This window comes from Aquarana catesbeiana, linkage group LG08, assembly GCF_042186555.1.
Source record: "Aquarana catesbeiana isolate 2022-GZ linkage group LG08, ASM4218655v1, whole genome shotgun sequence".
NCBI classification, from domain to species: domain Eukaryota; kingdom Metazoa; phylum Chordata; class Amphibia; order Anura; family Ranidae; genus Aquarana; species Aquarana catesbeiana.
In genome coordinates this window covers 272,539,925-272,564,303 of record NC_133331.1, presented here as the reverse complement: position 1 = coordinate 272,564,303, position 24,379 = coordinate 272,539,925, and the positions used below count along the sequence as shown (strand labels likewise).

General features: G+C 44.8%; 1 protein-coding gene across 1 annotated transcript in view; it reads right to left on the bottom strand.

Annotated features, from left to right (window-relative positions):
• Positions 1-23,204, bottom strand: part of CNPY3 (canopy FGF signaling regulator 3) — a 35,259-nt gene extending 12,055 nt beyond the window's left edge. The window contains exons 1-4 of the mRNA XM_073597280.1: positions 22,990-23,204; positions 14,259-14,358; positions 10,758-10,884; positions 1,278-1,374 (exon numbers count right to left, since the gene is read on the bottom strand). Of these exons, the coding sequence (XP_073453381.1) occupies positions 1,278-1,374; positions 10,758-10,884; positions 14,259-14,349 (315 nt within the window). The 5' untranslated portion in view covers positions 14,350-14,358; positions 22,990-23,204. The remainder of the gene's footprint in view (positions 1-1,277; positions 1,375-10,757; positions 10,885-14,258; positions 14,359-22,989) is intronic.
• Between the last annotated feature and the right edge of the window lie 1,175 nt (positions 23,205-24,379).

The window sequence follows — 24,379 nt, the reverse complement described above, 5'->3', positions numbered from 1 at the left end:
AATGTTCGAATAAAAATGACCTGATTAAGAAAAATAAGACTGCCACAAAGCAAATCGAGATCCAACATCAGTATGATGCGTTAAATCTAATAACATTTTCAAACAACTGAAAAAAAAAAGGCAGCTCTTACAAAATGGTTTCTAAGAAATGCAATATTTACCCAGAAGTATATAGCGTTGTAACCCTAGGATGGCAAGTTTGTTAGGACTAGAGAACACCTCTCTCACTCCATAACATGGAGGAGACATTCAGTAAGCCACGGGGAGAGCTGCAAACAACTTTAACCATTAAAGGTGCAGCAGAGAGCACAGAAAGTTATCAGCCCCCTGGATTTCTGTGAGAATCAACAGGTATTTATACCCATTATCATTCAGATATAACAAAACACACTTTCAACTGAATTTTTAACAAAACAAAAAAGGAGCAAATAAAAAGACGTTAGTTGCTAGGGTTTACATACACTCTAAATTGAAATTCAAAATGTCAAAATTTTAATGTAAAAACAACCCCCATAGAACATTAATACATGGCAAAATGTCTAAAGGAGTGGGCAGAAATGAGGAAATTTTAAAATCAGGAGTATAAACTTCTGCAGTACTGTATTGTACCTTTGGCCTTAATAGCAGTTACACATTTAATAAGAATGCGGTTGCAGAGCTTGGAAAAAAAAAATCTTCTATTCTATAGAATGTACACACATGTAATTCTAGACATGCAGACTGATGCTCCTCTTCATCCTCGATGCCTATACAAATTAATAAAATAGCTATGGTAACCTCGGAACCTTCAGATTCTGCTGCAACCCACATTGGCTGTCTACAGACAGCCGACAGCCATCTACTGAAAATTTCCACTGATGGAAAAAGCCACTGGAGCCTTTTACACAATTCTTGCAGTCCAATATTCAAAAGTTCCATGAATATGTTTGGGAATATTGAAAATACATATTAATTTTTTTTATTTTTTTTTTTTACAGGTACTTTTAAAGCAGAACTATACTCACCTCCTCTGCATTGCTGTGATGTCCTGATCTCCCAGCCGCTGACATCGTCAGCCCAGGGGCTTTTGGCAATCGATCCCCGGCTGTTTTCATTGGCCGGGCCAAGATGACGTAATTTCCGCACATACGTGGGAGTTCCATCATCTATCATTAGTGCGGATAGACAGGTAAGCGACTTTAATGCAGAAGAGAGATAGCCCTTTTTGCAGGTTTTTTTTTTTTAAAGCACTAAAGTTCCACTTTAACAAAAGGGGAAGACTGTGTGCACTAAAATACCTTAGCAAAGCGATTGCTGCCAGTCCGCTCTTTGTGAAGGTTGTACTCCAACAGTCTTTGACAGAGACCTTCTGTGACGTCGATCAGGCGGATATCTCTGCAAACAAGATAAACAGATTTCCATTTACTTTTGCTGTCAGAGAGGGAAGACTTGGATAACAGAAACCTGTACAGAGAATATTGTGCCGGGGTCATACTGCAGCCAACACTGATAAAACAAAAATTAGATCAAAATAGCATTAAAATAAAAAAAAAAATAGAGTTAGGTACCTGGTAACTCTTTTTCTAAGAAGTCTTCCAGGGCAGCATCCGAGAGATAGGCTCCTCCTCTCTGAAACAGGAAACACATTAGTCCACCATTATAAATTTCACAGTCTTACCTGCGTGCCTCAGTTGTAATAAAGCACGAAAGGAAATCTCAGTAAGCTTAAAGCTCCCCCACTGTACCTGGTATTTGTCGTTTTAAGGATGGAAACTAGTGCTGCCCTGGAAGACTTCTTAGAAAAAGTTACCAGGTACCTAACTCTATTTTCTCGAATCGTCTTCTAGGGCAGCATACGAGAGGATGTATCAAGCAATACTTACTAGGGTGGGGGTAGAGACTGGAGCACCTTGCGACCAAATGCCTGGTCTTTGTCAGACAGCTGGTCTATACGATAGTGCCTTGCAAAGGTACTGAAGCTCGACCATGTCGCAGCCCTGCAGATCTGCTCCGGAGTTGCCCCTGCTGTCTCTGCGACCGAGGTTGTCCAGGCTCTGGTTGTGTGAACTCTGACCCCGCCTGGAGGGGTGAGGTTTTGTGTCTCATAGGTCGTCTGTATGGCCATTCTTATCCATCTGCTGTTGGTATTCTTGGATGCCTGCTTCCCTTTGTTAACTCTCGCATAGAGGACAAAAAGTGAAGTCATTCTTTGCCAATCCTTCGGTCTTTCGAGGTATGTTGTGAGTGTGTTTCTTACAACTAGTTTGTTGTGTCTCTTTTTTTGCTGTCCATAGTTTTTGGAAGTGCAGGAATGATGATATTTTGGGTTCTATGGAATGTTGAAGAAACCTTGGGTAGAAAGGCCGGGTCTGGCGAGAGAATTATTTTGTCTATATGTATTAGGTAGTATGGTTCCATCATAGAGAGGGCTTGGATTTCACTCACTCTTCTGGCTGATACTAGGGCCACAAGAAGTGCTGTTTTTAGTGTGAGGTTTTTGTCTGAGCTATCTTCCATCGGTTTGAATGGGGGAGAGAGAAATCCTCTAAGTACCGTGGACATGTCCCAAGTTGGAGTTCTATTCATTTTAGCCGGTCTAGCTCTTTTAAGTGACATTAGGAATCGCTTTATCAGCAGATCCTCTGCGAGTCTAATGTCCATGAACGAGGAGAGTGCTGCCACTTGTACCTTCAGTGTGCCTTGGGAGATGTTTTTGTCTGCTCCATCAAGGAGGAAGTCCAGGATTGTTGGGATTAGTCCTCTGTTGGGCATCGGTTTGTTTTTGTTCCAGGAGACAAACTTTTTCCTCACTTTCTCATAGATTGCCCTAGTTACGGGTTTCCTGCTGTCTAGTATGGTATTGATCACCTTGTCTGACAGTCCTTTGTTCTGAAGTCTTACCCTTTCAGTAACCAAGCCGAAAGCTTCAGGATTCTGTGGTTTGGATGGGTGACTGGTCCCTGTGATAAGAGATCTGGCCGGTCCGTCAGTGTCAGTTGAGGTTGGATGCTGAGGTTCTTCAAGTGGCTGAACCATGCCCTTTGTGGCCAGTATGGTGCCATTAGTATCACCGTTGCTCTCTCCATCCCCAGCTTTGGCTGAAAGCATCTACTCCGCTGTTGCCATCTGTGGGATCTAGTGAGAAGAATGTTGGAGATTTTGCATTTTCTTTGGAGGCGAACAGATCCACCTCGGGTACCCCCCACGTTTGAGTGATCTGTGCGAAGGTTGTTTGATTCAGTGACCACTCTGTCTGTTTTATGGTCTGCCGGCTCAGGAAGTCTGTCAGCGTATTGTCTGTTCCTTTCAGGTGGATGCCAGATATTGACCTAATGTTTGATTCTGCCCATAGCAGGATTGTTTCCGTCAGTCTCATCAAGCTTTGGGATTTTGTCCCTCCTTGCCCGTCGTGGTGTTGTCTGATTGTACTTTTACGTCTCTCCCCTGTATTGCTGGTTTGAATGCTTTTAATGCTTCCTCCACAGCTATTAGCTCTCTCATATTTGAGGAGGCTTGGGACCATCTGGGACTCCATTTTCCTTGTGTACAGAGACCATCCGTGTGTGCCCCCCAGCCTAGAGCGCTGGCATCGGTGGTGATCCTGACTGGGACGGATTGAGCCCATTTGCATCCTTCGATGTGTCGGAGCGGATTGAGCCACCATTGGAGCGTTTGTTTGACTGTGCTCGGGACAGGAATGGACTTGTCTAGGGATGAGTTGCTGCCATCCCACTGGGACAGAATGTAATTCTGTAGCGGTCTCATGTGAATCTGCGCCCAGGTGATGGCTGGGATTGAAGACGTCATCAACCCTAGTACTGCCGTTCCTTGTCTGATTGTAATGGCGTTGGTCCCCCTTAGAGAGGTTACTGCCTGCGTAATTTTTTCATTCTTTACTTCTGTTAAGAAGGTTTTGGTTAGTCTGGAGTCTAGTACATAGCCCAAATACACCACTCTATGGCTTGGGGTCATCTGTGATTTTTCTGCATTCACTATCCACCCCAGGTTTTGTAGATAGGACATACTTGTGTGCGGGTTGTTCTCTAGGGTCTCTGCTGAATCTGCAAAGAACAGTAGATCATCTAGGTATGGTATTACACCAATGCCTTGTTGTCTTAGACCTTTTAGCGCTTCTGTCATTATCTTTGAGAAGATTCTGGGTGCCGAAGAGATGCCGAAAGGGAGAGCTGTATATTGCAGGTGCAGAGTGGTTGCTGGTCCTTGTATTGCGAACCTCAGGAATTTTTGATGATCCTTCTTTATGGGGACATGTAGGTAGGCATCCTGTAGGTCTATTGTCGCCATAATTGTCTCCCGTGGCAGGATGTTTCTGATTGAGTAAATAGACTCCATTCTGAATTTTTTGTATTTTATTCCTCTGTTGAGCGTCTTGAGGTTCAGTATGAGCCTTAGCTTGCCCGACAGTCATGCGTGACTTTCTATATATTTCTCACATTCATAAGTGCCCACCGCTCTGGCAGTGTTTTGCGCCTTTGGGGCTTTGAGCGTGTTGGTGGTGCTGGGGTTTTTTCACACATTGCGGGAGCTGAGATGCGCCTCGTGGGTCCTCCCCCTTCTCCCTGCACACTCCCCTGTCCCTACCCTCGCGCATCGATGCCACGGTCCTCACGTCATGCGCTCAACATCGGCCCTGACGTCATCTCGCTGACGTTGAGAGGACCAACTGCGTGGTTCCTATGGGGAAGGTTTGGCGCCAATCACTGAGCGAATCAGCTCGGGTGCGGACGGCCCTCCCCCCTTTTGGGCTCACGCACGTGGCATTGGTGGCATGCACATAGATATTTCCCAGTCGGAGCCGGTTGTTCACACGGCTGGTCTCCGCCGGGGGCTCCTGCACACTAGCTGTTTTCTGCTTGGTGTTGCACGGCATGCAGCAATTGGGGAAGTGTCTTCAGGTCTAGGTTCACTTTGGTTGTCATGATTTTTTCATTGCACATTTTTGGTTAAACATATTTTATTTTATCACCACGCACCAGCTCCATGCTTGCACATATCTAGGTCATTGTCAGTCATCTCTTAGATATAGGTTAGCCCACTATAATATATATATATAGATAGATAGATAGATAGATAGATAGATAGATAGATAGATAGATAGATAGATAGATATAGATATCTCTCTCTATATATATATATATATATATATATATATATATAGATAGATAGATAGATATAGATATCTCTATATATATATATATATATATATATATATACACACACACACACACACACTTTTATTTAATATTCTTTTTACTACCACCATACATGCGGACATACTGGGTGTATATTTATATACTATTCCTAATTCATTACTACATCAAACTACATGTATACTTATTTGTTCCCAGATATCCCTGTCTGATGATCCACACACCAGCACTCTCGCTATTGGAGACTATCCCTACACCTGGGCACCTCAACACCACCCGATGCTGTCTATGTATACCACGCCGCCTCAGCTCCCGCGGTGTGGTCTATGCCTCTGGCTCACCATGTGCCGCTCGCCTCATGTCGCACTCACTGCCAGGGTTGGTGAGTGTGCTTGGTTCAACTTTCATAAGTACCATTTTTCTATTCCCCTCTATTCAGAGTGTGGTTTATTATATTTGTATACTTCACAGGAATCTATCGCATCTGCTCCTGATGAGTGGAGAAACATCCACGAAACACGTCGAGCTATACTTGATGCTATAGAGATACTCATTATGCCCTGATGATGTCATCAACATGAATTCAGTACATTTATATTTATACTATGCGATTATTCATACAGGTGTCGGCCATGCCGCCTTTGGCACTCGCAGGCCATATTGCTGTTGTACATACCATCAAATGATCAATATGTGTTTATTTATATATACCTTTGTACCATCATGTCTATACCTTGTGCCTTTTATGTATATATATGAAATTACTCTCTTACTCATTTTGATATGAATTAAATACATTTTTACTCTCACCTCCGCATTTCATCTGCTTCATTTAAAGTCCCATATTCCCCTTCAATGTATTAGCTTGCCCAACGGTTTTTTCTTTACAAAGATATGGGAATAAAACCCCCTTTGTTCCTCTTCTTAAGGTACATGGCAAATCACTTTCTGATCTAGTAGATTATCCAGGGACTCCAGAAAAGCGTTTGCCTGATCTTCGTCCTTTGGTACTATGGTTACTAGGTACTTGGTTGGGGGAAGGACAGAAAATTCTATTGCGTAGCCATCCGTTATGGTGCGTAAGATGAATTTGTTTTTTGTTGCTTCCATCCACTGGTGGGAAAAAACTGCGAGTCTGCCCCCCGCCTGGCGACAGTCATTGTTTTTTGTTCTGCCTGTTCTCTGAAGGAACGCATGTCCCGCTGGTAGACGGGGTACTGGCCTGGCTGACACTTGTTGGTGCTTCCAACTTCTCAATTGCTGAGCGCAGCAGTGCCATGGTGCTCTATTTCTATTTTGAAGGAGCTGAGCAAATCTTTTAGATAACCTTATGAGATTCTTTGGCCACCATTTTGTCTATGCATTTTTGACATAGGGGTTTTTTCTATTCAGGGGAAAACCGGTGGCCGCATGAAGCACATGTTTTGTTGCTTTTCTTTCCTCTGGGGTCTTTGCCTAAAATCAAGCATTAAAAAAAGGTCCCCGTGAGGTAGGCGGTTAAAAAACCTGCCCGTAAGTAGGCAGTTTCTCAGTGAGACTAAGACAGAGGTGACCCTGGAGTATTCTGGCTTACCTTGGAGCCGTCCTGGGTTGCAGGATTTGCAGGACAGGGTGGAGAAGCGTCAGACATGGTTAGCTACCAGGATCCTCTGCTTAGAGGAGCCTATTTAACTGCTTCCTGCTTAAGCTCCGGCCCAGCCCCCAGCTGACCCCATGCAGGTTGGTGGATGTACCTGCACATATCGCTGCTGCTGGTGTCCTCCTTCCTGAGCTTACATTAGGGAGGGGGACTCTGCTGCTGTATATATCTTTTTTTTTTTTAATGTAAAAATTTTTCTCTATATTTTTTTTTGAAATTCCCGCCTCCTGGAAGTCATGTCACCAGAAGTGCCCCGCTCTGTTTATCTCCTGGCCACGTGACGCTTTTCCGGCATCGGCGCCATCTTGGTACGCCTTGCAGAGCCTCCACAAGGGAACCAGCTTGTTCTGCGGGGTGTGGAGGATGACGAACGCAGTGGCAAAAAGAGGAATCGTCGGGGGGTGGACACTACCCCAGGAAAGAAGCGGAAGCTGTCCAACACCTACCCGTTCGGCGGCGCCTGCGGCAGGGGGTAAAGCATTCCCCAGGTTCTTCACTTCACCTCTGTTACACAGGCGATGTCTTGCTTGTCACCTGGAGAAAGATCCCAGATGGAAGCTGCAGCAGGTCCCTCCACCAGCAAGGAAAAAATGGTATGGGGGAAATGCCAGTGCATAGTTCCAGCTTGGGGGGATGATTGCAGACCCCTCTGTAGGGGTGAAATCTCAGGCAGAAGTAAAATTATAAACATTTCTTTGCAGCTCCTGTGAGTCCGGAGAAAACACAAACAACTGAGGCACGCAGGTAAGACTGTGAAATTTATAATGGTGGACTAATGCGTTTCCTGTTTCAGGGAGGAGGAGCCTATCTCTCAGATGCTGCCCTGGAAGACGATTCGAAAAAAAAATACGATATGCAAAATGGTAACAAGCAACTTACAATAGTAGAAAGAAAAGAAACAAAAACAGATGCAACCAGATGTTTTGGAGTGCAGACAAGGCCCTCTTAATAACTATTGCTCCAAGGATGACAATTCCACTTTGTACTGTAGTACTGTATGTTGCTTAGAAGTTTTCTGCTGTACTATTACATATACAGTGGAACCTCAGTTTGTGAGTAATGCGGTTATCGAGCGTTTCGCAAAACGAGCACTGTATTTTTAAAAATCGTAACTCGGTTTGCGAGTATTGTCTCGCAAAACTAGCACGATTCAGGCCAAAAGCAGTGTGCAGTACCTCTTTTGGCCTGAGGTGGGGGGCGCCGGAGCCAAGCAGAGCTGAACTTCGACGATTGGCACCGCTCGGAAATGCACGGAAAGGCCCAAGCACACTGTGGCAAATCGCGGGTAGATGTCTTTCCAAGGTTTGCCGAGGTCAGCCGAAGTGTGCTCGGGCCTTTTCGGACGTTTCCGAGGCTCTCTGGTGCCACCCCCCGCCTGTGGCCACATGCAGTATTACATCCTATTGAAGTCAATGCGGAACAAATTATTTTCTTTTCCATTGACTTCAATGGGAAAACTCGCTTTGATATGCAAGTACTTTGGATTACGAGCATATTCCTGGAACAGATTATGCTCGTAATCCGAGGTTCCACTGTATACTGTATATACTCGAATATAAGCCGAGTTTTTCAGCACATTTTTTTGTGCTGAAAGTGCCCCCCTCGGCTTATACTCGAGTCACTGCCATCTGCCTACCTGATCAGCGTGTCATGCAGTCAGATGGCAGCCATTCCAGTGTACAAAAGCCGTGCCTCCTCCTCCGTGATAGGGAAACACTCAGTTTCCCAGCAGTGACTTAGTGTTCAGTGTTCCGCCTATCACGGACGTCCTCTCATCCTCATCCCACGGACGAGGATGAGAGGATGTTCGTGATAGGCGGAACACTGAACAATGACTGCTGGGAAACTGAGTCTTCCGCCTATCACGGACGAGGACAAGGAGGAGGTGCAGCTTTTGTAGACTGGAATGGCCGCTGTCTGACTTCATGACACAGAGATCAGCTATGCAGATCGGCACAGGGAGGCTGCAATTAACACAGGGAGGCATGCAGATGCAGATCGGCATAGGTAGGCGATGCAGATCGGCACAGGGAGGCATGCAATAGACACCGGGGCATGCAATGGACACTGAGGTATGCAGCTGCAGATGGGCATTGTTGACCCTCTTTTCCACTTACAGTAGCTGCTGCATTTCTTACCCTCGGCTTATACTCAAGTCAGTAAGTTTTCCCAGTTTTTTTGTGGTAAATTAGGTGCCTTGGCTTATACCCAGGACAGCTAATACTCGAGTATATACTGTACTAAAGAATTACCAGCAGAAACCCCAAGCCAGATCCCATTCAGCAATTTGAATGCAACACCTCATGTGCTCATGTGCAGAGCAGGGTGAGACCATGTATTATTGGATTTTAAATAGTATAGAAACTTATTTTTAAGGGTTTACATAACTGTACCTGCAAAAGGAGCCAACCTGAAGTCATCTAGTAGGAATTAATTTTCTGACTTAAAAGTCAGAAAAACAAGCCACTTTAAAGTGGTTGTAAACCCTTACATATACCCAGCGAAGTCACTAGTAATACACAGAGATGAAACAAATCCTCCTACATAAGTCATACCTGTTTATCGCAGGTCTTCTGTTCTCTACATCCGTACAAAGTCCATGATTTAAAAAAACTTGCCTGAGCCATCAGAAAGAAGGGGGCAGAAAGCTGTAATTAAATACTGCAGAGCTCAGTGAGGAGAGCTCTGAGAGCTGATTGGAGGGAAGGGACACACCCCTCTGAAAAACAGCACACAGGAACAGAGCTGAGGCTGTGAATCAGGTGGAGGTTCCGCCCCAGTCACATTTTTTCTCTTGGCGTCAGGAAACCTTGTCAGTTTATGACTGAAGTGACACACTGATAGAGGAATGAAGCAGCAGACAGAAATTACACTAGGGCTCCTAATTGAGATAAGTACACACACACTATAGAGGGACATGCTTTGTTCATATTTCTGGAGGTTTACAACCACTTTAATTAGTTCTGACTACAAGTGCATGCAAAGGAGAGGGGGCATGACTCAATGCACACAGAGCCTGTACAACCACTATCTCTCTTCTGAAATCAACCAGAAACATCTGCAGTGTTCCCTCTAATCTTGGAGCCCAGTGCCTTCTCTGCTGTCAACTGTACTGAAAATATCTTATTGTAATGAAAGAAAAGACTGAGCTGAGTAATCAGCTACTCATGCTTTGTCCAAGATAGTAGTAACTGGCATATGTTGTCGTGGGGGGCACCCCTCTCCAGTCAGCTAATACTGTAGTCTCTCACCCCTGACCAGCTGGTGGCTGGAATCAGTCTCCCCTTTCAGTACAATGAAATATTTTCATAACAAAAATAATATCAAGGGAGAAGTAGAGGTACGGGGCTGCAGAAGGAAAAATGGGAAAGGTGGCTTCAGTGCCTGCTGTAACTCATAATTTGGGCTTTAGCCTGGGGAGGAGTTACAGCACAAAGAAATGCCATTTCATTTAAAAAAAAAAAAAAAAAAAAAACACTGCAAGGATCTGAACAGGACCAAGAGCTAGTATGTGCCCTGAGTGCCTTGAGAGATTCAACAATCATTTTCAACTTCTGCCAATACTTCAAGGTTGCCATACAATGGTTGGATGCGCAGACATTCCGACCACCAGACAACAGCCAGAATGGCAGAAACTCAACTAATGTCTATGGCCACCTATAGAGCTGGACTTTAAAGCCATCCTGGGCTCCAATAATCTAAGCTACTTGTTTCACCTACAAATGAATGCTAAACAAAGCTGTGAAATAGATGCACCTTTTCTTAACAAATGCAACATTGGTCACGTGATCACTACTGAAGTTCTTTGGGGACTTGGAGAACTGTATTTCTGGAAGAGACAGCCAATCAGCACACACTCCTTCCATTCAAAAGAAGCCAGACGATCAATCTCACAGCAATCCGGAATCCCGTTTTCCCATGGCAGACCAATTTAGGATTTATTTCAAGAATGGATAAGAGGAACTTACGAGTCTGTGTATTTGATCTTTTTCTTATTTCTGCCATCCAGAAATCCATATTGGGCATCAATCACTTCATGTGTCCGAGATGTCTCATCAAAAGAGGATTTCAGTTCTACAGCAACATACTTGCAAACTGCAATAGAAAACATCATGCATTGAGTCATACTGTGAAAGTTACAGTCCGTAAGAGAGAGGATGGTTCCATTCAATATCTTGCGCTGTCACAGTATACATTTGTTTTACGTGAAAGGAAGAGAGCGATATGTCTTTGAGATCAGTCCAGATGCAATTTGTATTTGTCACAACAAAGGTTTTGTTAAAGTGCACCGGTTCCCAGACTATGGATATCGATGTTTTTACACATTCTTAGCAAGCAGTAAAAGCTTTAAATACAAACCGACCACTGTAGTTGCATGTACTATGAAGCGATTCATCTTCAAAGATCATAGGTTAAGCTGAAGTGGGCTTTCAACTTAAAGCATCTGATGTATGTTTACATCACATGTGTCAAATACAAGGCCTGCAGGCCGAATCTGGTCCGCCAGGCCATTTCATGTGGCCCTCTCTTGCAGATGTGGCACCTCCTTTATCTTCGCTCCCACCTTGTCTTAGCAGTTGGCATCAGAGAGAAGTGCAGAACTCCTCCTACTGATCCTGGGCTTCTCCGTGCAGCTGCAAAGAGGCACGTCTCTGCCCCCTCCCCCATCTCAGCAGCAGAGGGAGGACAGAACTCCTCCTACAGATCCTGCACCTCTCTGTGCAGCCGTAGCACCCCCCTCGTCTCTGCCTCCCCTGGTCTCAGCATTCAGCAGAGTCCAACAGCCGATTCCAGCCCTCCTTCATACCCTGCACATTTTGCTTCCCAGCCTCTTCCAGACAGCAGCACAAGGTAAGGGCACTGTGATGTAAGGGAGGGTGAGGGACTCTTGACATCTAATGCAAGGGGGGTGTGGGCTCTAGAAATCTAGTCTTACAGATACAACCGGCCCTTTGAGGGCAACCATAATGCTGATGTGAGCGGTCTGATGAAGGAGTGAATTGCTCATGCTCCAAAACACGTTACCGCCCCCCCCCCCCCCCCCCCCCCCGACATCAGCTCTAGCCTATATGTTCCAGCGTGGTTCCGGAAGCCCATCGGCTATCTTGCTTCCTCGCTTCTCCCTCTCCTGTCACAGCTGTGAGCCAGCTCTCCCTCCCCCTAGAGGTGAAGGACTTTACAGGATGCCTATTATGCTGACTGAGATGCTCATTTGATCTACTACATTGTAAGTGTTTTTAACCGATTTTTATGAATAAATACTCCTTAATACTACACTTAGAAGCGCTTTCTGTTTTTTGCTTTCATAATGCTGATGTGGCCCATGTTGAAATTAAGTTTGACACTCCTGGTTTACATTAAAAGCCTTGCAGGTTGCCAAGTTCCAGATGCCACAGAAAACAAGCAGGGCAAAATAAGATTTTAGTAACTTCAGGTGAACTTTGAGGGCTCATTCACACCAGAATACAGTGTTGGAAACCCGCGTTCTGTGCACGTTTCCCGCACCGCGTTCAAAACGCACTGCAGCAGATGTCAAACGCAGTGCGTTTGTCCGCATTGTATGGCATGCGATCTGGTTGCAATGCACTTCCAAAAGTAGTGTATGTACTACTTTTGGTGCGATGCAATTTTAGACCATTCAAAATGATTCCCAGTGTGAACCAGCCCTGAAGATACATTTCATAAATCTCATTCAACAGTCCATTTGTTCAGAATGAAAGCATGAAGGAAGGATTGATGAGTACATCACATGTGCATCAATCCTTCGAAGCATGTATTGAGAACCCAGGCTTAAAGACCCCGCAATTGCACATTCATAAGGAATTTTAAGCCATCACCCCCTGGAATCCTACTCCTGGCTCATTCCTTGTTCCAACACCCTGTTTTTAAAAAGAGAACCACGCACAGGGGAACCTATGCAAGAACTTGAATATGCAGTCTTAAATTATCATTTTAAAAGCTATACCGCACAAAGACTTGCATTTTGTCCCTGATTTTTTTTTACATTTGCTGACATTTACACTGAAATAGCATTTCTCTTATTCTGTCCCAATTCTGAATTTGAGCAATTCTTATCCATGGTCAATGTATAAGTCTATGTCCTGCAGCTTAAAAGGATAAGTTCACTTTTTAAAAACAATAATAAATGCATATAATTTTGAAGGTAAAAAAATATGCATTAATTATTTTTTATTGCAGGAGCCTGTAAAGCATTGCACCAGAGATCAGCAGATGGACGGTGCTAGGCAGGTCTCCTGCAGATCTGTCAATGTATCGGGTTGCTCGTACCTCGTACAAGGAAGCTGATACATTCTGACTGGAAGACTTAAAGTGATTGTAAAGTCTCATTTTTTTTTTCCTATAAAAATAACAAACATGTTAGACTTACCTGCTCTGTTGCAGTGGATTTGCACAGAGCAGCCCAGATCCTCTTCTCGGGTCCCTGGCTGGAGCTCCTGGCCCCACCCTCCTGCCGAGTGCCCCCACAGCAAGCAGCTTGCTATGGGGTCACCGAGCTGAGTCATAGCTCCCTGTGTCCATTCAGACACAGAGCCCCAACCTGGTCCCGCCCCCTCTCTCCCCTGAGTGGCTAGCTGACTTTGATTGAGAGGGGCAGCCAATGGTGCTGCTGCTGCGTCTCAGCCAAATAGGTGGGAGAATCTCGGACGGCAGAAAGAAAGAGAGGGACAGAGAGGGACCTCAGGTAAGTGTTAGGAGGGCTGCCACACACAGAAGGCTTTTTATCAAAACCTTATGAAAAACCTTTATAAAAAACCTTTTGCCTTTACAACCCCTTTAATGAACTACTACAGCTCTCACCGCTCCATGGTAGTTCATTGAAAACTACAAGCTGACAGCCATAAAGGCTGCCGGACCTTGTAGTTTTCCATGTTCAAAAGATGGCCGCATCGTTTACTGAATTGTGGCAGCAGACACAGGGAGGAGATCCCCGGTCTGCTGTCACGGCGGGGATCAGGGGTCACTGCATTCATAACATGTTACACCCTGAATATGGGCATCTATCCTTTAAGCCGGCCACGATGGCTCAAATCTCGGCCATTCGACCGATCTATGGGTAGGCCGATTGTACCCAAATCGATCAACTTGGGTACAATCAGCATGTCTGGTTTCTAGCATGAGATTACGGCCACTAGCCACAATCAGTGTGTTCTCCCAGCAGGGATGGCTCCGCGGGAGGGATGCCCCTATCAACACCGACTGTGTTGTGGGAGAATCAAGCAATTTTCTTTGCTGCTACCTGTGGTGGTAGGAAAAAAATGAATAAATAATCGCATAATCTATGGCCTGCCTTACCGACCTAGTCTTAACTACTAGTTAGAAGATTTTTTTTTCTTGTGGTGGCTGATAATGGCTAAAACAGGTCAGTTCTGATAAAAGCTACAATGCTGCCAGTTCTAATCTGACACTTTAGTATACTAACATTTTGTATTTATCACAGGCATGCATACCTTCACATTTACTGGGCAAATGGACCCAATCAGTATCTACCGCACCACCCAGTCCAACATGTAACGGAAGCAGAACAAGCAGGAACCACATGTTTGATGGCTGCAAGAAAGCAAGGCAGTGCAGAAAATCGAATTAGTAATCAGGTATAACACAAAACACAAGCTGACCAGCGCCTATGCCATTTTCTAGGACATCACACACACCCCAAGAAGACTATGGATGCAATAGAAGAAATCCTATGAATTTCTTTACACGATCCAACTGGAAGTGGGAGCAGGTACCTACCAAAACAAGGTACCCGCTCCCCCCCACCCAAAAAAAAAAAAAAAAATGTCCCAAAGTGTTGGAGGATGGGGAGGATAACAAAAAGTGGAAGGAGGACTTATTTAAAATTGATGGGTTCAGATCTGCTTTAAGGCCAACTGTAAGTTGGTGTACAAAGATAGACAGAGCAGCATGTTTGCTGTCACTACCCTTCTACCTTACCCACCTGTCACTGGTTGGCAAGGACTGTCAGCTTCACAGCTGACAGTGGGGGAACCCGATGAGAAAACTGAGACACTAGTTCCCTATCAGGTCCACTCTCTCCTTGTAATTGACAAAAGGCAGTGGGTGAATTATATATCCAATAGCTGGCTGTCCTAATGACTATGGATCTGCCCAGTGCATGCTCTCAATCACAAGAGATTGGACCTGATGGGGAACTTTGCTCACCCAGCTACAAAAATATCATTTTTATTACAGCTTACCTGTAAAATCCTTTTCTTGGAGTACATCATGGGACACAGAGCCTTAACTACTTACTTAATGGGTTATAGGCCACCTTCAGGTGTTGACACTGGTTATGCCCAATCAAGAAAGTTCACTCCCTATATAACCCCTCCTCTTTCCAGGAGCACATCAGTTTTTGTAGCAAATCAATATACTTAATCCCAAAAGAGGGGAGGGACCTCTGTGTCCCATGATGTACTCCAAGAAAAGGATTTTACAGGTAAGCTGTAATAAAAATCCTATTTTCTTTATCGTACATCATGGGACACAGAGCCTTAAGTAATTACTTAAGGGGACGTCCCATAGCAATGCTACTTGAGGGGAGGGAGAGACTAACCCGTGGGGTACCCAAAGACTTGAGGATTTATACTGCTGACTGCAGCACACTGCGCCCGAAGGCGATAGCCTCATACCTCCTCACATCCACCTGATAAAATTTTGTGAATGTATACACTGAAGACCAAGTTGCGGCCTTACAGTTCTGAGCCATGGAGGCCTGGTGACGCACTGCCCAAGAAGCACTAACCGACCTGGTAGAATGCGCCTTAACTTGAAATGGGGAGAATTTTACCCCTTAAATCATAAGTTTGAATTATCACTTGTCGAATCCACTTAGCGACAGTGGATTTCGACGCTGCCTGTCCTTTCCTAGGAACCTCTGGCAGAATTAATAAGACATCAGTCTTACGAATCTGAGTAGTTGCCTTAAAACAGATTTTCACTGCTCTCACCACATTAAGACAATGTAGTGACTCTTCTTCCCTGGAACACGGTTTTGGAAAAAACGATGGCAGGACAATATCTTGGTTCAGGTGAAACCTGAAACCATATTTGATAAGAAAAAGTCTGGACGAGGGCGTAACACCACTCTGTCCACATGACAAATCAAATATGACTCTTTACAAGAAAGAGCAGCCAATTCCGAAATCCTCCTTGCTGAGGATATAGCAACCAAAAATACCAACTTCCTTGTCAGAAGGACTAGGGGAATATGTTGTATTGGTTCAAATGGCTGTTTTTTGTAACACAGACAAAACTAAGCTCAAGTCTCAAGGGTTCAAGGGAGGTTTGACGGGTGCGGAATAAGCCACATCACCCCTTGTATAAAACCCTGGACTAAAGTAGCAAGTGTATACAAAAGATACGCTGCGCTAAGGTGAAAATGTCAATCTGGAGATCATTAATGCATATGAGGTAAACTGAAAATACTGCATAAGCGGCTTAGCCAGCCACAGCAAGGCACAAAGGATATATGTATAAAAAATTTTTTTTTTTTTTTAAAGTGATTATAAGGTGCAATGTGTAAATAATATACTAGATGTATACCATTAGGATAAGAGTAGCGATGATTAAACTACTAACTGTATATATAATAAATGAAAAATTATTTATATAATCTGAAATTTACCATGTAAAAATATATATATATATATATATATATATATATATATATATATATATATATATATATATATATATATATATATATATATATATATATATATATATATAATCACAGTGATAAGTGCAAAAAATACAACAAAGTGCCAAGTGCCACACAATGAGTGTGAATATCAAATCCAAGATGTGATACGTGGTTATTAAAGTCCAATTTATGAAAGAAATGCACATAAAGTCCATAAAAACAGTTCATAAAAAATCCAACGTGCGTGCATTAATCTTAGTGCTTAGAATTCCATGCTCAAGTGCCATCCAGTGAGCCCCCCGGGGACAGCCGCTCACCTCAGAGTGTGCGACTCAGCTGTGAGACTGAATCTAAACACGCTTATGAGCCATTCCACGGCTCAGTGATGGAATCCAGATACACAGTATTCCCCCACTCCCCACATTAGGGTACTCACATTTGCAAGATGGGCGAGTGCACCAATCTGATAACAGTCTCCAAAATTTGCCTCAAAGTTTGCCTGTCAGGAGGGATAAGCTGTGCGTCTCATCTCAGTGGAGTGAAAGGCTCTGTGCTCCGTCCTGGCCCCTGGCCTCACTCCACTGAGATGAGACGCACAGCTTATCCCTCCTGACAGGCAAACTTTGAGGCAAATTTTGGAGACTGTTATCAGATTGGTGCACTCGCCCATCTTGCAAATGTGAGTACCCTAATGTGGGGAGCTTTTATTCCAATAAACATTTATAAACAATATCACACTATCCAGTTTTTCTTTTCCTTTATTCCTAACTGTGGAGCTGCTGCTGAATACTGTGTATCTGGATTCCATCACTGAGCCATGGGATGGCTCATAAGTGTGTTTAGATTCAGTCTCACAGCTGAGTCGCAAGCTCTGAGGTGAGCGGCTTTCCCCCGGGGGGGGGGGGGGGGGGGTGGGGGGGGGGGGGGGGTCACTGGATGGCACTTGAGCATGGAATTCTGAGCACTAAGATTAATGCACACACGTTGGATTTTTTATGAACTGTTTTTATGGACTTTATGTGCATTTCTTTCATAAATTGGACTTTAATAACCACGTAACACATCTTGGATTTGATATTCACACTCATTGTGTGGCACTTGGCACTTTGTTGTATTTTTTGCACTTATCACTGTGATATTACATATATATATATATATATATATATATATATATATATATATATATATATATATATATATATATATATATTTTACACGGTAAATTTCAGATTATATAAATCATTTTTAATTTATTATACAGTTAGTAGTTTAATCATCGCTACTCTTATTCTAATAGTATACATCTAGTATATTATTTACACATTGCACCTTATAATCACTTTTTTAAAAAAAATTTTTATACATATATCCTTTGTGCCTTGCTGTGGCTGGATAAGCCGCTTATGCGGTATTTTCAGTATACCTCATATGCATTAATGATCTCCAGATTGACATTTTCACCTTAGCGCAGCGTATCTTTTGTATACATTGTATTGCACGGCATATAAAACGTGTTCTGCGCGGGCAGCTAGGTGATTTCCACATTTGAGGCAATATACCATTGTGGCTCGCAAAATCCCCTTTTATCTATAAAGTAGCAAGTGGTCTTTTGAAATAAGAGCGATAAAGCTGAGACTTGGCCTTTAATAGTACTCAAGGCCAATTTCATTTCTACCCCTAATTGTAGAAAGGCAAGAATTCTGCCTATGATATATCTCCGAGGGTGCCAACCCTTGGATTCACACCAGGAAACATAAGCCCTCCAGACTCTATAGTTCTGGAAGCTGGCTTCCTTGCACTAATCAGGGTAGAGATAACTGACCTGGAAAGCCCACGTTTCTTCAGAATGTGGGTTTCAATAGCCAAGCCGTTAAATTTAGAGACCGTAAGGAAGGATGGAATATCGGTCCCTGTGAGAGCAGATCTGGCCGTAGTGGGAGGAACCATGTGCCCTCCACTGCCATCTTTACGATTTCTGCATACCAGGACCTTCTGGGCCATGCTGAAGCCACCAGAATTACCGGCTTTCTTTCCAGCTTGATCCTGCAAGAAGTCGTGGCAGCAACTGAATAGGGGGGAATGCATAGATCAGTGAGAACTGATCCCATGGGGTCACCAACGCATCCGTTCCACATGCGAATGGATCCCTTGTTCTGGCCACGAAGTTGATTAACTTCATGTTGAACCTGGACGCTAGAAGATCTACGTCCGGAGTCACCCATCTTTGGCAAACAGCCTGAAATATGTCAGGGTGAAGAGACCATTCAACTGGGAATAACTGCTGGCGACTCAAGTAGTCCGCCTGCCAATTCTCTACTCCCGGAAAGAAGACTGCCGATAGGCATGGAACATTCCTTTCTGCCTAAGTTAGAATATGGTTCACCTCTCACTGCGCTGAGAGACTTTCGATGCCCCCTTGGTGATTGATATAGGCCACAGCTGTGGCATTGTCGGATTGAATCCTGACAGGACAATACTGTAACCTGAAAGTCCAGGCCTTTAGAGCCAGACGTACTGCCCGAATCTCTAGGATATTGATGGACAAGGTTCTTTTCTGTTCTTGACCACTGTCCCTGGACAGTTGTCTTTTCTAGTACTGCTCCCCAGCCTAAAGGCTGGCATCCGTCGTTACTACTTTCCAGATGACTGGTCTGAAGGATTTTCCTTTCAGCAGATTCTGGGTTAGTAACCACCAAGTGAGGCTTTGGGACAATCTTAGGGACAGCTGCATTGGCTAGTCTAAAGCTTGAATTGTTTTGTTCCAAGCAGACAGGATACTGTTTTGCAACAGTCTTAAATGAAACTGAGCATAGGGAACTGCTTCGAATGAAGCCACCACGGTTCCTAGCAATCTCATGCAAAGGTGAATGGAGGGATCGCCATTTGACCTGACCATCCGCACCAACTCTTATGGAGTTGATATTTGCCTGAGGCAAGAACATCCTATCCTGGGCTGTGTCTATGATCAGACCGAAGTACTCCAGCTTCTTTTTTTTTTGCGGTATTAAGGAAGATTTCCCTAGGTTGAGAATCCAACCCAACTCTTCAGATAGCTGGTTGTAGTGCGTACGCTTTGCTCCAAATGAGTCACCGACTGATCTATTAGTAATAGATAGTCTAGGTACGCTACGTCTGTTATGCCCTGTGCCCTTAACCTGGCTAGAGGTGGGGCTAGAACTTTGGTGAACACCCGGGGTTCTGTGGCTAGCCCGAAGGGCAGGGCTACAAACTGGAAATGCTACTGTTCTAACTCTAACCGCAGAAACTTTTGATGAGCGGGAAATATAGGGACATGCAGATATGCATCCCTGATGTCCATTGATGCCAGAAGTTCTCCTCCTAGAAGGATAGAAACCATTGACCCGATCATCTCCATGTGAAAGGAGAGGATCTTCAGAACCGATTTAGATTTCTTACATCTAGAATGGGACTGACATCTCCATTTGGTTTCGGTACCATAAAAAAGTTTGAACAAAAACCCAAACCTTGCTCTTTTGTGGGTATCTGTATGATCACCCCTTGAGATATTAATCGGTCTAGTGCCTGAAACAGAGATTGTCTTTTCTCTGGATCTTTGGGAACGCTTGACCTCAGGAAGCGAGATGGTAGAAAGTCCCGAAATTCCAGCTTGTACCCCAGCTTTACCGTGGAGATGACCCATCTGTTCTGAATTTCTTCTTTCCAGACTTCTGAAAACTGCAGAAGTCTTCCCCCCACCTTGGTGAGGGGGGTTGCCTCTTCATAATGAGGCTTTAGGATTCTGGCTTGCAGGTTTCCGACCCCAGGACTTCTTTTGAGCCTGGGTCTGACTCTGAGATTTTCCTCTAGAGTATGATGGTGGAGACCGTCACCCCTGCCTAGAGTCGGAAGCCCTTGACGTAGGGGAAAGAGCCCGTTTTAAATGAAGGGCGTTTATACTTTCTTTTGACTGGCAAAAGAGTACTTTTCCCACTAGAAATTGTTTGGATATATTTGTCCAAATCTTCTCCAAATAGTTCGCTCCCCATGAAAAGGGAGCCCAGTTAGGAGGTCTTTACATGGTGCTTCAACTGACCAAATTTTTAACCACAGGATTCTATGCATATGCACAAGCATAAGTAGTTCAGCCAAAGCCCGAGCTTGTTGTGCAGGAAGCTCTCGAACGGTATGCTTAAATTGGTCCTTTAGGGACTGACAGACGCTTATTGCAGCGTCTGCAGCCTGAGTAATGGCACCTGCCATGGAAAAAGTAGATCTTAACAGGGATTCCAACTCCTTATCTGTTGGATCCTTAAGCATCTGTGCATTGTCTACTGGACAAGTTAGGCCTTTATTCACATTGGAAATCGCAGCGTCAACTGCTGGTATTTTCCATCTTTTGGAGAATTTCTCCTCCAGGGGATAGAGAATTTCAAAACTCTTAGGAGGGAGAAAATGCTTATCCGGGTGGTCCCATTCAGCAAAAATAAGCTGTTCTAGTAATGCACTGTGCAAGAAACACATGCAAAGGTTGAGAGGGTTTTAAGGAACCCAAGGAAGAAACCGAACTTTCAGGAGACTCCGTTAGGGGTAGCATGAAAGTAGAACGAACCATCTCCGTAAGAGATTGTATCAGCAATTTCTCAGATTGAGAGGCTGAAAAAGGCTCATCTACCGTTGTTTCCTCCGCAGAGGAATCATCATCGGTTTGTTTTTCCTCCTGATCAACTGAGGGTAACACCTCATCCTGTGCCCACTGTTCCCCTTGCCAAGGTTCTGAAGTGGGGGAGGGGGATCTAGCACGCTTCCTATCCATTTGAATGGAGGATGCAATTAAAGCCGCTAATCTTTCTTCCAGACCCTGCAGGGAGGAGGAAAGGACATCTTCAGTCACGTATACAGGGGCTGAGATGTGAGAAGCAGTTGCACCATCAATTTGTTCCAATGGCTCACCCTGGCTTGCCATAACTGGTAATTCAGGTGAGGATAACAGCATGGAAATGCGACTCGGGATCCTAGCGCCTTGGGGTGAAACCTTTACTTTTTTGGTTTCTGGCGCCAGCGGGAGGAACAGCGACTTATCATTGGCGCCAGCGGGAGGAACAGCGACCCATCATTGGCGCCAGCGGGAGGAACAGCGACCCATCATTGGCGCCAGCGGGAGGAACAGCGACCCATCATTGGCGCCAGCGGGAGGAACAGCGACCCATCATTGGCGCCAGCGGGAGGAACAGCGACCCATCATTGGCGCCAGCGGGAGGAACAGCGACCCATCATTGGCGCCAGCGGGAGGAACAGCGACCCATCATTGGCGCCAGCGGGAGGAACAGCGACCCATCATTGGCGCCAGCGGGAGGAACAGCGACCCATCATTGGCGCCAGCGGGAGGAACAGCGACCCATCATTGGCGCCAGCGGGAGGAACAGCAAACCATCATTGGCGCCAGCGAGAGGAACAGCAAACCATCATTGGCGCCAGCGAGAGGAACAGCAAACCATCATTGGCACCAGCGGGAGGAACAGTGACCCATCAATGACGCCAGCGGGAGGAACAGTGACCCATCATTGGCGCCAGCGGGAGGAACAGCGACCCATCGCTGGTATGAGCAGGAGGAACAGCGACCCATCATTGGCGCCAGCGGAAGGATAAGCGACCCATCATTGGTGCCAGCAGGAGGAACAGCGACCCATCATTGGCGCCAGCGGGAGGATCAGCGGCCCATCATTGACGCCAGCGGGAGGATCAGCGACCCATCATTGACGCCAGCGGGAGGAACAGCGACCCATCATTGACGCCAGCGGGAGGAACAGCGACCCATCATTGACGCCAGCGGGAGGATCAGCGACCCATCATTGACGCCAGCGGGAGGATCAGCGACCCATCATTGACGCCAGCGGGAGGATCAGCGACCCATCATTGACGCCAGCGGGAGGATCAGCGACCCATCATTGGCGCCAGCGGGAGGATCAGCGACCCATCATTGGCGCCAGCGGGAGGATCAGCGACCCATCATTGGCGCCAGCGGGAGGAACAGCGACCCATCATTGGCGCCAGCGGGAGGAACAGCGACCCATCATTGGCGCCAGCGGGAGGAACAGCGACCCATCATTGGCGCCAGCGGGAGGAACAGCGACCCATCATTGGCGCCAGCGGGAGGAACAGCGACCCATCATTGGCGCCAGCGGGAGGAACAGCGACCCATCATTGGCGCCAGCGGGAGGATCATCACCCCAAGGGCCAGATAAGACTATCACAGGGTCACATCTGTGCAGTTTGTAGACCAATAACAGATTTTCGAGGATATAATGGAAGACAATGGTGACTGACACCTATAATATTCCACTATTCCTAGAAATCCCCATCCAGTGTATATCCAGTCCTCACACTGCCGTCTATAGGGTCAGTCAGTCATACAGAAGAAGACATGTAAACAACAAACCATAGAAATGGAATCCCCATCCCCTGACAACACGCAGACAGCTAATGGCCGGGAAGACACACAAAGCCCACCCCCGCCCTGTGAGGCCGATCACACCGAATTCCAGGTGACAAGTCACACATCCCATACATCTCACCGTTCCAGATTCTCTCCGCTAACTTCCCCTTCAGCCGTCATGTGACTTGGCAGTCCAATTACAACCTGATAAGTCTCATCCAATCGCAGCCTCCAACGTGCAGCATCAGGTTCTTTTACAGGCCAGCGAGCCAAGAAATTCTAGAATGTCCTTAGTTCCTGTGAACAGAGACACGGGGCGGCCATTTTGTTGTAGCCCAAGGCGAACGCTGACTTACTGCGAACAACACAGCTAGAGAATACATTTCCACCTCTTGTGACAGCTGACAGAGTATAAATGAACACCATATAGTTATAGCAACTATACAACAAAAGAATACAGAAAGTAAAATAGTTTTATTTTTCCCTTTAGCTCCATCATGAGATAGAGATTGCAAGTCCAAAATAAAACAATATAATAAAATAATAATATAATATAATAACATTGTAACATATATAATATAATATAGTAATGTAGAGTAAAATAATAATATAACAATATAGCAAAATTAAATATATAATGATATAATAATATGGAAAATATTATATAATATAGTAATATATAATATAATAATACAGTAAAATATAATATAGTAATATATAATACAGTAAAATATAAATTAATGATATAGTGATATAGAATAAGGATGAGCTCAGGTGTGTTTGCAACTACACATGCCCGCGCCCGCCAGGAAGCTGACACTCTGCAGCGCTAATCACAGACATTTCCTGATCCGCGGCTGTGATTAGCACTTGTGGAGTGTCAGCTTCCTGGCGGGCGCGGGCACATGTAGTTGCGAACACACCTGAGCTCATCCTTAATATAGAATATAATATATTATTAATATAATACTATAGTAAAATAAAATATAATATCATAAAAAAAGTAATATGGAATATAATAATAATAATATAATATAGTAAAATAGAATATAATGTAATAATATAATAGTATATAAATAGTATTGGTTGCGAAATGAGCAAACAGTGTAACCAGGCAGTGGGAAAAGCGAATAGAATTCTAGGATGCATCACTAGAGGGATCACCAGCAGGAGTAAGGAGGTTCTGATTCCCCTATATAGATCCTTAGTATGACCTCGTTTAGAATACTGTGTCCAGTTCTGAAGACCTAACTTACAAAAAGATGTAAATAAGATAGAACGAGTCCAGAGACGGGTAACAAAAATGGTGTAAGGTCTGGGAGGTAAAACATATCGAGAGCGACTTCAGGAACTTAACTACTTGGCGCCTGCGCTATAGCTGAAAGACGGCTGCAGCGTGGGTTTAAAATTCTGGGAGGGCGTACAGGGACGTCCTCTCATTCTCCCGCTGCCCTTGGGACTCGGCTGATCACAGATCTGGGGAAAAGTGCCAATTATAGTGGGCCCTTTACCACGTGATCAGCTGCAAG